Source organism: Anneissia japonica, unplaced genomic scaffold (assembly GCF_011630105.1).
Source record: "Anneissia japonica isolate Jap-2015-1 unplaced genomic scaffold, ASM1163010v1 scaffold288221_len503873_cov180, whole genome shotgun sequence".
Lineage (NCBI taxonomy): Eukaryota > Metazoa > Echinodermata > Crinoidea > Comatulida > Comatulidae > Anneissia > Anneissia japonica.
This window is the reverse complement of record NW_022686204.1, coordinates 312945-328630: the sequence shown is the minus strand read 5'-3', so window position 1 is coordinate 328630 and position 15686 is coordinate 312945. Positions and strand designations below refer to the sequence as shown.

General features: G+C 34.0%; 3 protein-coding genes across 3 annotated transcripts in view; 2 read left to right on the top strand and 1 right to left on the bottom strand.

Moving 5' to 3' along the window:
• Positions 1-261: 261 nt before the first annotated feature.
• On the top strand, positions 262-5680 carry LOC117113942 (PSME3-interacting protein-like). Its single transcript, XM_033257456.1, has 6 exons — positions 262-409; positions 1326-1460; positions 1717-1815; positions 2587-2708; positions 3835-3968; positions 4497-5680. The coding sequence occupies exons 2-6, from the start codon at positions 1343-1345 to the stop codon at positions 4741-4743; spliced, it is 720 nt and encodes a 239-aa protein (XP_033113347.1). The 5' UTR covers positions 262-409; positions 1326-1342; the 3' UTR covers positions 4744-5680.
• A 2176-nt stretch (positions 5681-7856) lies between these two features.
• On the bottom strand, positions 7857-9363 carry LOC117113931 (guanine nucleotide exchange factor MSS4-like). The gene is made up of 2 exons (XM_033257446.1): positions 8966-9363; positions 7857-8724 (listed from the first exon to the last, which is right to left on the bottom strand). The coding sequence occupies exons 1-2, from the start codon at positions 9278-9280 to the stop codon at positions 8485-8487; spliced, it is 555 nt and encodes a 184-aa protein (XP_033113337.1). The 5' UTR covers positions 9281-9363; the 3' UTR covers positions 7857-8484.
• Positions 9364-14823: 5460 nt separating this feature from the next.
• LOC117113921 (L-fucose kinase-like) overlaps positions 14824-15686 on the top strand; it is a 19001-nt gene continuing 18138 nt past the window's right edge. Inside the window, exon 1 of the mRNA XM_033257435.1 lies at positions 14824-14980. The gene's annotated coding sequence lies outside the window, so the exon portion shown is untranslated. The remainder of the gene's footprint in view (positions 14981-15686) is intronic.

Sequence of the window (15686 nt, the reverse complement as noted above, 5' to 3'; positions counted from 1 at the left end):
AAAATTGACGGAAATGAAAATATTTGATATAATTTAATAAACGTTGAATGTAAAAAAAAAGTGGACCCTTAGACTTTCCTCGCCTTCTATCGGATACGCCTCGATGAAAAACGGAATAGTGATGATGGTTATCTATTAGTTTATTTTCTTCTCACTGGATTTAGTTTTATAGAAGAGATATTATATACGTGTATAATATATGTGTGATTGTTTCTCCAATTATTTCAGGGTATTTTCATTTAGATCTGTTCCCACTTCCCACCGCACACGTCATTGTGTGACACAGACAGGCCTACAGTCTTTTGATGACACATACAGGAGTGTCATCGTGTGTTCATCAATGGAGGGCGGGCTTTAGACCTCGTTTTCTCTTTGGTATATTTTTTGCTGTGGCTGAGCCAAAAGTTCTGTAAGTTATTTTATTGTTTTAAATGGAAGTATACTTTGCTTATATACCTGAAAGTGGGATAGATAGGGGGAGAGAAGCTAATAAAGCCTGGCTTCCTGATTGAAATTCTAAATCTACGTTTTTGACTTACCTAGGCCCCTAGTTTGTAGGCCTTTGCTCCTAGCTAGGCCTAGTCCGGAATCCCTTAGGCTTAGCCTTACCCAGGCCAGGGCCTAGGCCTAGCTCCGATTGGTTTCAAAGTTGGCAGAATGCAAGGTGGTAATAGGAAGATTGAGCCTAATGTTTTTGGTACTTGTGTGAATAGGCTAATTTCTCATTTGCATAATTCAAATTTCACTATGTGGGTAATAATAATATATAGACTACTACACTAAAGTTTGGTCAGTCCGATTGTTTTCGAACTTGGCAGAATGTAAGATAGTATATAAGAAGACGGAGCCTAATTGTTTTTCGTACATATGTGAATTTGCTAATTGCTCATTTGCATAATTAGTATTTCACTAATCCAGTAATTTAAGCTAGTTACCATGATAACTATAGGTTGGTTAAGTCTTATGGATTTCAAACTTGCCACAATGCAATATGGTGATAAAGCAATAGAGCCTATTGTTTTTGGTACGTTTGTGAATAATTATGTTGATTGCTCATTTGCAATATTTCATTAATTAAGATAGTTAACACGATAACTAAAGTTTAGAAAATCCGATTGGTTTCAAAAGGAGCATCTCTAGTTTAAGCCTAGGCTTACAAAACAATGAAGTACTATAAAGAGTAGTTTTAATGACAATACGCTTTTGTGCACTTCTTCAGGTGAATGTAGGAAACTACTGTATCTCAAATTAATTTTGGTTTTCATTACTATTAATGCTGTATTCTTGAGAGCACCTTTGTTTTTGATGCATTGCCTTATCTGCAGACTAACAAAAGGACATCATGGCAGAGAGCAGTGGATTATCATTCAAGTCATTTGTGTCAGAAAGTGAATTGGAAGAGAAGAGGAAGAAAAGGCAGGAAGAGTGGGAGAAAGTGAGGACATCAGAGCAACCACTAGGTATAAAATCTTTAAATCTTTTTTTTTTTTTTTTGCTTTCTTTGATTATATTTTAAACAAACCCTGTACTATGGTGCAACTGACAACTTGCTATAAAGCAAAAATACAATACTTAGTAAAATAAATAAAATATATATTCAGTGGATGACTGAAAAATCAGTAAATTAATTTCAATATATTTTTAACATTAGATAATATACTTCCCATATCAAAGTCTCTCATTATTTACTAATGGACATGTTTTTTTATTTTACAGAGGCTCCAGAAGAGGAGTATGACCCAAGGTCACTATATGACAGATTACAAGAACAAAAAGACAAGAAGCAGGCGGAATATGATGAAGCGCATCAATTCAGTAAGGCTACTGTATTAGCTCAGCAAGAAAATATTGTTGCCCAAGAGCACAGTGGCATTTGAAAATCAGGGTCGTCCATTGGCAATTTTGGCAAATTAACCTGGGCCTAATGAACCTTTTGTTAAACCCCACCCATTGAGTATTGTTTGCTAAGATCCCACAAAACAACAGTGTTAAGGTTAAAGCATACGCAAGCATGTGCGTTTGTGGGGTGACACATGTGATTGTTACTAATTAGATGCGTATATTTCTGGCCCTGTTCTGATTGGACGGTTGTTATGTTTGATTGACACTCTGTAAGGTGCATTCTGGGGATTAATAGGGAGCTTTCGATTTGTGCGTGCGATGCTAGAACGAAATCACTCATGCGTGACTGTCCTACCTGGTGTCCTACGTTCTCTGCATACGTAGATTTGGCCAAATTGCGTTCCAGAATCTACTCGACGAAGTGACCTTAACGTTCTCGCATACGCAGATGACTTTTAGTAACGTCATTACATTCTACGTCCTGCTGTCATCATGCAATTGAAAGCTTTCTACTGTCAACAATCACTTACCTAAAATGGTAACCATATGCAGTATACCAGCAGCCCGATCATTCAGCTGGTAGAGTAACCAGATAGTAGTTGGAAGGTCTTAGGTTCAAATCCTGATTGGGTGAACATTTACCTTAGCATTATGTAAACATCATTTATCTCTATTTCAAACTGCTGGATCCACATGATTTGTCTGCAAATATTCATTAATTAATTACTCAACAATTCATTACAGAAAACATGGTGAAGGGACTAGAAGATGAAGAGGCGGAGTTCTTAGATGAAGTATCCAACCGTCAAATTGAGTTGGAAAATAAACGTTGGGAAGAGGAAATTAATGAGATTAAAGAATTTAGAATATCCTTTGGTGAAACTGAACACTGAAGTTTTTTATTGTTAAACTTAGTGATAATAATAATAATAACAATAATAATAACATCTTATTAGGCGCACGTATCCACCTCATAGTAGAGCATGCTCGCGGCGCTGTTTTCCACCTGCAGCCTTTTTTCTGCATTATTATTTTGAATTAATTAATTTTATTTAAATTATTTATTTATTTTTATGTATATTTATTTATGACAGACCTGACATAGATGGGAAAGATAGGCAGAGTAAGATGCAAATACTCTTCGGGGGTCACTATCCATCACCACCCTGGCGCATTCCCGGACCTCTGCCTAGGTGGCTCGAACAAAAGGACTGGAAACACATTTGCCCTGCCACAGACGATAGTGATGCTGATAATCAATCAGCCAGTCCATCAAAAAATCAATTAATCATTCAAACATCTTTTATTTTATGATTTAAATCTATTGCAGAAATAAATAAATACAGTACAACATTACCTAGAGGAAATTTCTTAACATATTTTATCTCCAAACGTTCAATTCAAAGCTTGGTAATGCTCCACAGTTGATACAATTTTGAACTATTTTAATTTAATTACTGTTACTTCAATATCAATCAATTAATTATATTGATTGATATTGGATCAGATCATATATCAATAACTCCATTCACACTATGCATCTCAAGGTAGGATTTTCAATTCCTAAAGCACCAGCCTGCATACCCCAAATTATGTATTCTGAGGAGGATCATTTAAATCTTAGCCCTAAGCTTTATACCCCATACTATGCTTCCTGGGGTAAGAATATTTCAAATCCTAGGTCTGTGACCGACCCACATACCAAAACTATGCATCATGTGGAAAGATTGTTCAAATTATAAGGCCGCAACTCACATATGATGAGACTATTGAAAAAGATAAAATTATCAAGAATATCATAAATGTATTAAAATTAGCTTAAAAATTACAACCTAAATTGTATAGTGTTCTTACTGAATTGATGTGAAGAACTGGAAAGGTTGTAGGTTATTAAAATGGTTATGCACAAGAGCATAGTCATCAGTATTGTAAATTATCTGAATATGCTTCGCTTTTAAGTTCATTATTATTTCTTCCTTGACGGTGTTAAACAAAGCAAGAGCTGAATTAGAAGTAAAGATAGAAGATAAACAGAAACCAACGGGAAAGCCAATTGTTAAAACTACAGCAACATCATCAAGAAAATCTCAACAGTCTTTATTAGCTGGTGCAGTCAAAAGGAAGAGGTAAATATAAAGGTTCTGTTTATATAGGACAAATGATACAACCAAAGTACAATAATTTGAAAAAATATTCTTTAAAAATTAATAATGAATATTTGAAGTGTAATTTATAAGCTGCCATAAATACAGTACTAACAATACGTAGGCCGTGTATGATAAGCGAACCTCTAGGATACCCTCAAGGATATAATGGAAGTACCCATTGTATTCAGGCACATTGTTTTCTTGAGTGCCGCAGCATACCCTCAAGAAAATAATTGAATCGTCCATTGTATTCGTGGACTTTGTTTTCCTGATTATTGCTGAATACGAGGGGTGATTCCATTGTTTTAATTTATGCTCGAGTGTAAATATTTCTATGAACTTGACCTTTTCTTTTGAAAATTGAATATTAATCTAATAAATTTTATGATGATCTTTTCATTAGTTTTTGCGTAATCTTGTTAAACAGAAAGACAGCAGTGAATACATAACCTCCTTAGTGTAGGTAATACAGTTCCTGCAGTAACTGTACCTGTGTTCTCTTTACAGAAGTAACAGTGAAGACAAATGTGAGGAAAAGTCATTAAATGCAAATAGTAAAACATCCAATGCCTCTAGGGAAACATCAAATTCAGAATCTAAGAATGGAGGTGAAACGATGGCAAAATATGTTGCTGTATTACCTGGTCTCGGTGTTTACTCAAACAGCAGTGAATCGGACTCTAGCAGTGACTCGGAGATAGAAGTTCCTGCAAGCAGATGTAAAGCACAATGTATTATAAAGAAGAAAAAGTGAACAACTATAAAAGAAAATTATTTTTACTTCATTTACTATCGAATTGAAGTCTTTTTGAACTGAAATTATGAAACTCATTTGTACCATGGATGTAACTTCTGTGATTGTACATAGATGATGGGCTACCATGTGTACGATCTAAGCCTACCCAACTCTTGCAGGATCTATTCTTACCCAGCTGGTCTATGTAGGATCTATGCCTTCCCAGCTGCTGGATGAAGACTTGTGCCTACCCAGCTGTTTGTATAGAATATCTATATCAAGGCTCTGCTTACTAAGAGATAGGTTCTAGCAGTCTGTGGAAGAGGTATTAGTGAGGTTACCGTTTCATTATGTGTTACATAACATACGGTGTGGATGTAGAACTTGTGCTGATGTAATCATGCTGATGTGCAATGGGTTGGGTTTTCCAGTAGATATTAGGATTTCATATAGATTGCCAGCTACATTTTCTAATACAAACTGATTAAGTACTCCCCATAGCTGTTGTGATTAACATTGCATTCAATTAGGTTACATCATCAGTACATATCAAAATAGATCAACTGTTAATGATTGCTAGAAATTGGATTATATATACTGATTTCAATAGTTATCAGTGGCAGTTCCAGGGAATTCAAAGGTGCTTGCTCCCCGGCAGCAATCGCTAACCAATTGTGAAATCATTTAAATAAGAGATTAAAATGGCTAAAACTTGGAAGCCCCTCCCCGGACTCCTACTGGGTAAGAGTGTTGCATGTTACGTGATTGGCTAAAACTACTAATCAGAGAAACATAAAAGCCAACACCTTGCATTCTTTACAGTTATAAAAATATTTATTGTCATTAACATAGCCATATTTTCATGACAAAATAAACACTTTTTAAAATATAATAGTAAAATGAAACTGAAAATGTAAATGATGTAAGAATTTGATTAAAACTGATACAGTAGATATCTTGGTTAAAGTTCTTGTGAATCTATACTGAAGAAACAGCTCCTAACCGATGATGTGCTGAGTGGCAAATTTTAGAGGTTAGGTTTCTTAAAGCTTGGTTTCCATAGAATCGCTACACGGTCGCTACAGCACTTTCAATGCAATCCTTGCACTGCGTAGCTTTCCACCAGATGTGCGAGACAAAAAGAAAATGAAATTTGTATATGGCGCACTCGATGTGAAAATTATTTTTATAATTGTAGTGATGGATTTGCTACAGATTAGTCTTCGGTCAGTATAGCTTCGTTAAAAGAAATATATCGCTTGAATTCACATTTTAATAACAAATTCACTTCATTATTATGAATTTTAGGGTATACGTTAATCGGCCTACATTTTATCTGTTATAAAAGTTGTATTATGCACGAGAAAATACAGCGTAGGCGCGTGATGTAAAAAGGTGGATGTCCATGCGCGAGAGCTGGCAGGTGTGGTTCATCATTTTTATCTTTAATGAAATATAATATAATTTTTTATTTTATATTATAACAAAATATTAAAGTAAATATATAAATGATTAAATAATATTTTATATTCAGTAAATTTTACAGCACTTGGAATCTGTCCCATGTTGATCTGAAATCATCAAAAACCATCCAGTTATTGCCTTGAGGATCTCAAATTTGGTGCAGAACACATTTTAAAATAAAATGACATGAAATGCATGGATCACACAAGTACACATTTATTCAATATGACAAGATCAACAAAGTAAACACATAATTTTGGTCATTATTCCACAAAAACTTCTCATTTATCAATTGCCTTTCTATACATTATCTGCAGCATTTCTCCTATCCTAATAAAGTACCATTAAGTATTGTACTAAAAATATCAGCATAAGCCAGCCAAACCCTGCATCAGCCAACGCCTTTTAAACTGCAGCATACCCATTTCAGAATGTCGGTCTGGCGTTGCGATTGGCCAGATTAAAAAAAAAGTTTACATCCAACAGCAAGTATAAACTTACAGGATGGTACAATGCTCTATAAACTAAGTGTTTGACCGTACTCGAACCCAAGACAGTGGTTCAGAAAGGCAAGCCCCACTCCTAAAGCACCAACTATATCCACTCGGGTAGGTTATTGCTATCTTCATGTCTATGGTGGTAATCACTGAATATTCATAAGATGCACCACACCCATTTATATACTTCATTGGTTAGGATTTTGTGAACCTCAACTAATAAATAAAATAACCTCTTGAATATTGGGCCTGTATGAGCACCACTGATTGTTGTAGAACTTAAAATAAATTTTATGCATTATTTTCAGCTATACAAACCAATGAAAATGTCGGCACCAGATACCAGCAATTGCAAGATCTGTCATATGCAAATTACAGTCGGATACAAAACTATAACAGCAGTTACGTTGTTTTGCCATTGGACGGCTGTATACAGGTCTCCCTCTAATTAAAGACCACCTCCAATTAAAGACCACTTTTCTGTGGTCCCAAATCAACAAATGTCTTTTATTTTTATTATTCTACCACAAACCATTAAAACCCCAGTCACTGAAGTGGTCCTTAATTGGTAGACCTTTTCTTTACGTTTGCAGTACTGTATAATAGTTTTGTTCATATTACTTAACATTTATATTATAAAAAAAAAACACTGTAAACTGTTTACAACTTCCGACAACTTTATACAGTAAACAATAAATTAATAAAAGTGCCTACCAACATGTACGTCTACATGATGTGGTGTTCAATAAGTTTTATATCCAGTGGTGTATATAGGGGGCATATCCCAGTTGCCCTCGCCCACTGGAAATTTTCGCAGCAAATAAAATATGGTCAATTAGTTAAAAATCACCTCATATGTAACCCAAAATTGCCAGCTAGCACCCCCTCACTTAATCATCAAGCCCTTTAACTTCACCTTTACACTCACACCTGCACCCCCCCCCCCCCCTTGGAAATTGTGACCAGCTCTGGCAACACCCACCATTTGTCGCAATTTCTAATTTCCCATAAGCACATGTGACAACCAAAATTTTCATGTTTTTTTTTTTTTTTAAGAAGTTATATTGAAGAACATTTCTTGCAAAATATCAATCACTAAATCTAACTGAAAAGTATTTAAAAAACATTTTTTTAAATACAAATCTTCATAATAAAATTATTAAATTTTGTAATCTTTAGAAGCTGTTTTCTCAAAACCTACATGGCTAATATCAAATGAATTAAATATTCATAAATTTACTAATACTTAACCAATTTCCATCAAATAAACACTGTGATTAAAGAATTCATGCAGAATTTAAAAACACCATCAACTCATGGCTGGTTTTGCCATGCCGGTCACAATTATTAATTACAATATTCAGTGGAATTTGAAAACATACAGTACTACTGTACCCAGAGTCTTTACACTGAATTCAACAGTGAATAAGTTGTAATAAAAATTACATGATTTTGAGTAAACAAGTACATACTGTATTAGTGTTGTACTGTAACAACATTACGGAACATAATCATAAAATTCATTAGTAGTCAGTTATAAATATTATTCACATGCAATATTTGTGTGAGCAGAATTCATCCTTGGTAAATGTAATCATCTTTAACTTTCTATCTTGTGATTGGCTGCCTCAGATAGCCTCATTCACAGTACACATGGTACTGTAACCCCCGCGGATCATTAGTATTTAATGGCAAATGCTTCATGTCAAGAATGGGTTGACGAGTCGTGATGGCCACTATAAAAAATTTCATTCGTGCATGGTAGAAAGACGATATGTCTCAATGCCAACCTAACTCATCATTCATGCTGTACACGTTCCATTGCCACATAGAAATTATTAGCATCACTTTGATCGTACCAGCCTATTGGTCCAACTTCACAGTCAGCACATATAAGATATTTTATGTTGTTAACAGCGTTTGTAAATCCCACATTCTCAAAGGTATACATTCCTTCAATGCGCCATTGATCTGATAATGTTTCTCCATCAGTCGCAGCTTGGTTGGCCTTCTTCTTCTTCATATGTGGCAAAAATATCTAAGGTGAATAAAAGAGGTAAATATTATTATATTATTATTTACTCATTCTTTGACAGAATACAAATTATATAAATGAGAAGTAAAACTAATTAATTTTTAATATTATAATAAAAGTATAAATAATTTTGGCAGTGGCTATTGTTACACCAGTTTTAACATTAGTAATTCTGGCAGTGGCTATTGTATTGTTTACACTAATTTTACAGCAATTCCTAAAATGCTGATTGGATTTCACTCACCTCCTTTTTCTGATATGTCGCATTATCTGGCCTTAAGATAGTGCTTCCACATCGCAAACATTTTAGAGTCTTGGAGTTCTTATTATCAGCTACAAGGTCTTCAATATTTAGGCCTCCCCCTGCCGCACCTTTTACCTCTTCGGAAGCGCTCGATCCTCCACCATCAGGAGATGTTGGTGTCGGGCTAGCATTTGCTACATCGGAACTGGTCTTGCCTTGCTCATCTGATCCTTCTCCTGTCCTGTCAACATTGGCATCGATCTTTTTTGCCTCTTCAGTTTGTGATGCTAATTCTTGTTGCTCCTTTTCAGCCATTATGTATCAAAAGTTAAGGAATAAGTGATGATAAAAACTCTCTCGGGGAGCGACACCATTCAGTTCGTAGCGATTTTTTTGCAGAATACAATAGAGGGCGGCATAGTGGAATTTGCTAATCACGAACCACCAACCATATGTAACTCCAGCAACTATCAATCAATCAATCAATCAGTCAGTCAGTCAGTCAGTCAATCGATCAATCAATCAAACAATCAATCGATCGATCGATCGATCGATCGATCGATCGATCGATCAATCTATCTATCTATCTATCTATCTATCTATCTATCTATCTATCTATCTATCTATCTATCTATCTATCTATCTATCTATCTATCTATCTATCTATCTATCTATCTATCTATCTATCTATCTATCTATAAATTTATCAATCAACCAACCAACAACCAACCAACCAATCAACCAACCAACCATTCTTTTGGATATTACATTGTTCTTTCTATCTCGTTAAGGAAGAAAAATAATTATAATAGATATTTTTTAATAAAGTTAGAAATACCTTTATGAATGACAGAGTTAATTAGCTGGATAATTGTTACATCAATCAATTTATTTGGATTACATCAGTAGCATACATCAATACGGTTAATGCTTATATCATTTTATCGTGCAAAATAATAAGAAAGATTTCTATGCACTTAAAGCAAAGAGTGCAAATAGGTGTTGGAAAATTTCGAAACAAAAAAAAATTAATAGAAGAATAAAAAATAAGTTTTCTTTACCAGCCACCACTCAAACAGCGACAGTGTATGGGTACACCCGACGATTGGAACATTAAAATATGACATTCATAAAAACTGGGGTTTTTTTTTTTGTTTTTGTTTTTGTTTTTGTTTTTGTTTTTTTTTTGTTGTTTTTTGTTTTTTGTATAATCGAAAAAATATTAGGCATATAGAATTCATACAATTTGACAGCATTTTTTAAAATGAATTTGAATAAAATCAGAAATGTTCCAGGTGGTGTAATTATGAGTTTCATGGTTCTGGTAGGTAAAGCCCACCTCGATGTACTTAATTGGCCTTTTGGTATTTATTTGTTTACCAAAATATTACAGTAGTAGGTATATGATGACACAATTCGGAAAGGACCTGGTTTCTGGTTTTTTTTAATTATTATTTATTATTATTATTATTATTATTATTATTAGCCTATTATTATTATTATTATTATTATTAGCCTATTATTATTATTATTAGCCAATTATTATTATTATTATTATTAGCCTATTATTATTATTATTAATTATTATTGTTATTATTATTATTGTTATTAGCCTATTATTATTATTATTATTATTAATTATTATTGTTATTATTATTATTGTTATTATTATTATTGTTATTATTATTATTATTATTATTAAAGCTTCGCAGTTATTTATATTAAATTGCAGTAATTATCAGTGATAGGCCTATGCCTTTTCAAAAGTTTTAAAAACAAAAATCCTTAGATTGGGGACAACATTTCCATAATAGATAAGTTAGTAGAAAAAAAACCATGGGCTTTGCGGGGACTTCGGATGGACTTCTTTTCTTACGAAGCTACTTTTGCAAAGTAAAGAAGGGGATTCTTTTCAAAATGAATGCTGTAAATTTTCGGAAGTACTACTTTGAAACAATAAATAAGGCCGTTCTAAAGGTTTAGATGATCCAAGTCAAGCGTAAAATTAAGATGTTACTCCTATTTATTTCTTGACGTTTCGCCTGCTGCTAAAATTTTGAGCATCTTAATTTTACACTTGACTTTGGATCATCAGGCTGAAAGAACCTTTAGAACACACTTATCGTTTGGATCCAATGAATTTATTCAATAATAAGGCCACTGTAACATCAATCTGTATCTTGGAGTGTATTAACCGGTATTAAATCACCAACTACTATAAACCAAAGCTTGATTTCTTATGATTAAATGTAACAAAAGAAGAATATTAAAATGCTGTGCAACAGAGAACCCTATATAACTGTACTATCTCGAAAACAAGCTCTTGCTATCTTGAAAAGAATCCCATGGGCTTCTTTTCGAGATGGGCTTTTTTGCGAGGCTACTTTTGCAAATGAAAAAGGAAGCTTCATTCGAGATAGGCTTCTTCTCGAGATTAAGCTTACTGGCTTCAATGAGGTTTTACGGTTTAAGGCCTAACATTATTCCGGCATTATTCATTGAAATTTTAAAATTTAGTGGCAAAATCTGCGCATGTAGTATTAATATTTATAATTATTTTATTGTATTTATAATTGACTTACTGTATTATGATTATTGTTATTGTTAAAGTAATAAATATTTAAGAATGTTTATGATGCCTAAAATAGTCACTACCTACAATGTAGTAATACAGACAAATACCGTATTAGGAAAGAACCTCATTGGGTGACCTCGATTGGTTTTTCGTTACGGTTGATTAAACGTAGCTTGCAACACAACACAAGAAGAGGATGAGATGAGGCAGTAAAACGTGCTAAGAGACACAGTAGAACCAAGGAATTAGATATAGGCCCCCCAAACTGGCTTTGTTTTAGGTCAGCTGGACAAAGCATGTTGTAGGGCTAAGGTTAGTTCTGTGTGTGTGTGTGTGTGTGTGTGTTTAGCAAAGACCATAAAGTGAGTGCCAGTGAGCTAGCTAGAGGTTTACTAAACTACTACTAAAATTAGACAACCAAGTGGACCAAGGAAGGTCAAGGTACTACTAGGCCCGGGGCTAGGCCTACGGTCGAGTTGGGTGCATGTCAGTCATGTAAAGAGATGAGGAGGAGGTAAAATATCATAGTTCAGGCCTAGAAATCCGTCCGCTCTTCGAAAATATGGCCCGATTTCCGTGAAAAGGTGCATAGAATTAGGATGGCATGTGTCAATATAATAAAGTCAGTGTTATTTATTAATACCGGTATGCAATATTTACAAGGAAGCAGGTCATTCGGCCCCCTTGTCAACTCGGCCACAAGTCAACTCGGCCACAAGTCAACTCGGCCACAAGTCAACTCGGCTCCAATTAACTGTATATTTACAAAATATAGTAATTACCAAAAGAAATCTGAATGCAAAGCTGAAATGATGCCGAAATTAAAGTGTTTGAAATCGTTGCCTTTGTTATTCCTTTTTCATTTACATCAACGTACGGCAACAATAATAAAAACTGCATTAATAACAATGATCGTATATATGGTGTTTTCTGCACACTTTCCTTGAAATGACTGGATAAATTTCTACTCCTGAGTGTTCTAAAAATATTCAGGGTTCGTATAACTTTCCGCTTTTAGCCGATCCGCTGCCACCATGTTGATTTAGACACGATTATAAAAGAAACTCATGCAACGCAATGCTGCCATACTTTGTATTTTTATTCCAGTGACCTGTGACCTCAGTCTCGTACAATAACTTTTGTACAGTGAATATGAATATCATAACAGTGGCTATGAATTCTATTGTATTATTGTTACACTAATTTTACAGCAATTCCTAAAATGCTGATTGGATTTCACTCACCTCCTTTTTCTGATATGTCGCATTATCTGGCCTTAAGATAGTGCTTCCACATCGCAAACATTTTAGAGTCTTGCAGTTCTTATTATCAGCTACAAGGTCTTCAATATTTAGGCCTCCCCCTGCCGCACCTTTTACCTCTTCGGAAGCGCTCGATCCTCCACCATCAGGAGATGTTGGTGTCGGGCTAGCATTTGCTGCATCGGAACTGGTCTTGCCTTGCTCTGATCCTTCTCCTGTCGTGTCAACATTGGCATCGATCTTTTTTGCCTCTTCAGTTTGTGATGCTAATTCTTGTTGCTCCTTTTCAGCCATTATGTATAAAAAGTTAAGGAATAAGTGATGATAGAAACTCTCTCGGGGAGCGACACCATTCAGTTCGTAGCGATTTTTTGCAGAATACAATAGAGGGCGGCATAGTGGAATTTGCTGATCATGAACCACCAACCATATGTAACTCCAACAACAATCAACCAACCAACAACCAACCAACCAACCAACCAACCATTCTTTTTGATATTACATTGTTCTTTCTATCTCGTTAAGGAAGAAAATTAATTATAATAGATATTTTTTAATAAAGTTAGAAATACCTTTTTGAATGACGGAGTTAATTAGCCGGATAATTGTTACATCAATCAATTTATTTGAATTACATCGGTGGCATACATCAATACAGTTAATGCTTATATCATATTATCGTGCAAAATAATAAGAAAGATTTCTAATAGGTGTTGGAAAATTTCGAAACAAAAAAAAAATTAACAGAAGAATAAAAAATAAGTTTTCTTCACCAGCCACCACTCAAACAGCGACAGTGTATGGGTACACCCGACGATTGAAACATTAAAAAATGACATTCATAAAAACTGGGGTTTTTTTGTTGTTGTTCCAGGTGGTGTAATTATGAGTTTCATGGTTCTGGTAGGTAAAGCCCATCTCGATGTACTTAATTGGCCTTTTGGTATTTATTTGTTTACCAAAATATTACAGTAGTAGGTATATGACGACACAATTCGGAAAGGACATGGTTTCTGGTTTATTATTATTATTATTATTATTATTATTATTATTATTATTATTATTATTATTATTATTATTATTATTATTATTATTATTATTATTATTATTATTATTATTATTATTATTATTATTATTATTATTNNTGTTATTATTATTATTGTTATTATTATTATTATTATTATTATTATTATTATTATTATTATTATTAGGTCTAAGAAGACTTGGGTGGACTTCTTTTCCTACGAAGCTACTTTTGCAAAGTAAAGAAGGGGATTCTTTTCAAAATGAATGCTGTAAATTTTCGAAATTACTGCTTTTAAAAAATGAATAAGGCCGTTGTAAAGGTTTAGATGATCCAAAGTCAAGTGTAAAATTAAGATGTTACTCCTATTTATTTCGTGACGTTTCGCCTGCTGCTAAATAAATAGTGAGCATCTTAATTTTACACTTTGGATCATCAGGCTAAAAGAACCTTTAGAACACACTTATCGTTTGGATCCAATGAATTTATTCAATAAATAAGGCTACTGTAACCTCAATCTGTATCTTGGAGTGTATTAACTGGTATTAAATCATCAACTACTATAAACCAAAGCGTGATTTCTTATGATTAAATGTAACAACAGAAGAAGATTAAAATGCTGTGCAACAGAGAACCCTACAACTGTACTATCTCGAAAACAAGCTTTTTTGCGAGGCTACTTTTGCAAACGAAAAATGAAGCTTCAATTCGAGATAGGCTTCTTCTCGAGATTAAGCTCACTGGGCTTCAATTCGAGGTTTTAGTACGGTATAACATTATTCAGGCATTATTCATTGAAATTTTAAAATTTAGTGGCAAAATCTGCGCCTGTAGTATTAATATTTATAATTATTTTATTGTATTTATAATTTACTTATTGTATTATGATTATTGTTATTGTTAAAGTAATAAATATTTAAGAATGTCGATGATGCCTAATAATACAGACAAATACCGTATTAGGAAAGAACCGCATTGGGTGACCGCGATTGGTCTTTCGTTACGGTTGATTAAGCCTAGCTTGCAACATACACAACACAAGAGGATGAGATGAGGCAGTAAAATGTGCCAAGAGACACAGTAGAATCAAGGACTATTAGGCCCTAACTGGCTTTGTTTTAGGTCTGCTGGACAGAGCATGTTGTAGGGCTAAGGTTAGTTCTGTGTGTGTGTGTGTGTGTTTAGCAAAGACCATAAAGTGAGTGTCAGTGAGCTAGCTAGAGGTTTACTAAAAGCTACTAAAATTAGACAACCAAGTGGACCAAGGAAGGTACTACTACTAGTACTAGGCCTACGGTCGAGTTCGCTGCATGTCAGTCATGTAAAGAGATGAGGAGGTCGTAAAATATCATAGTTCAGGCCTAGAAATCCGTCCACTCTTCGAAAATATGGGCCGATTTCCGTGAAAATTGTGCATAGAATTAGGATGGCATGTGTCAATATAATAAAGTCAGTGTTATTTATTAATATGCAATATTTACAAGGAAGCAGGTCAATTCGGTCCCATGTCAACTCGGCCCCAAGTCACCTCGGCCGCAAGTCAACTCGGCTCCAATTTACTGTATATTTACAAAATACAGTAATTACCAAAAGAAATTTGAATGCAAAGCTGAACTATGCCGAAATTAAAGTGTTTGAAATCGTTGCCTTTGTTATTCCTTTTTCATTTACATCAACATACGGCAACAATAATAAAAACTGCATTAATAACAATGATATTATTATTAACATATATTTATAATAACAATAAAAAAGTCATAATATAAAAACTAATGATAATAAATATATGACAACAATAATAATATAATAATAACATTATAATGACAATGTTAATGATTTATAGTCATATCAAATATACAT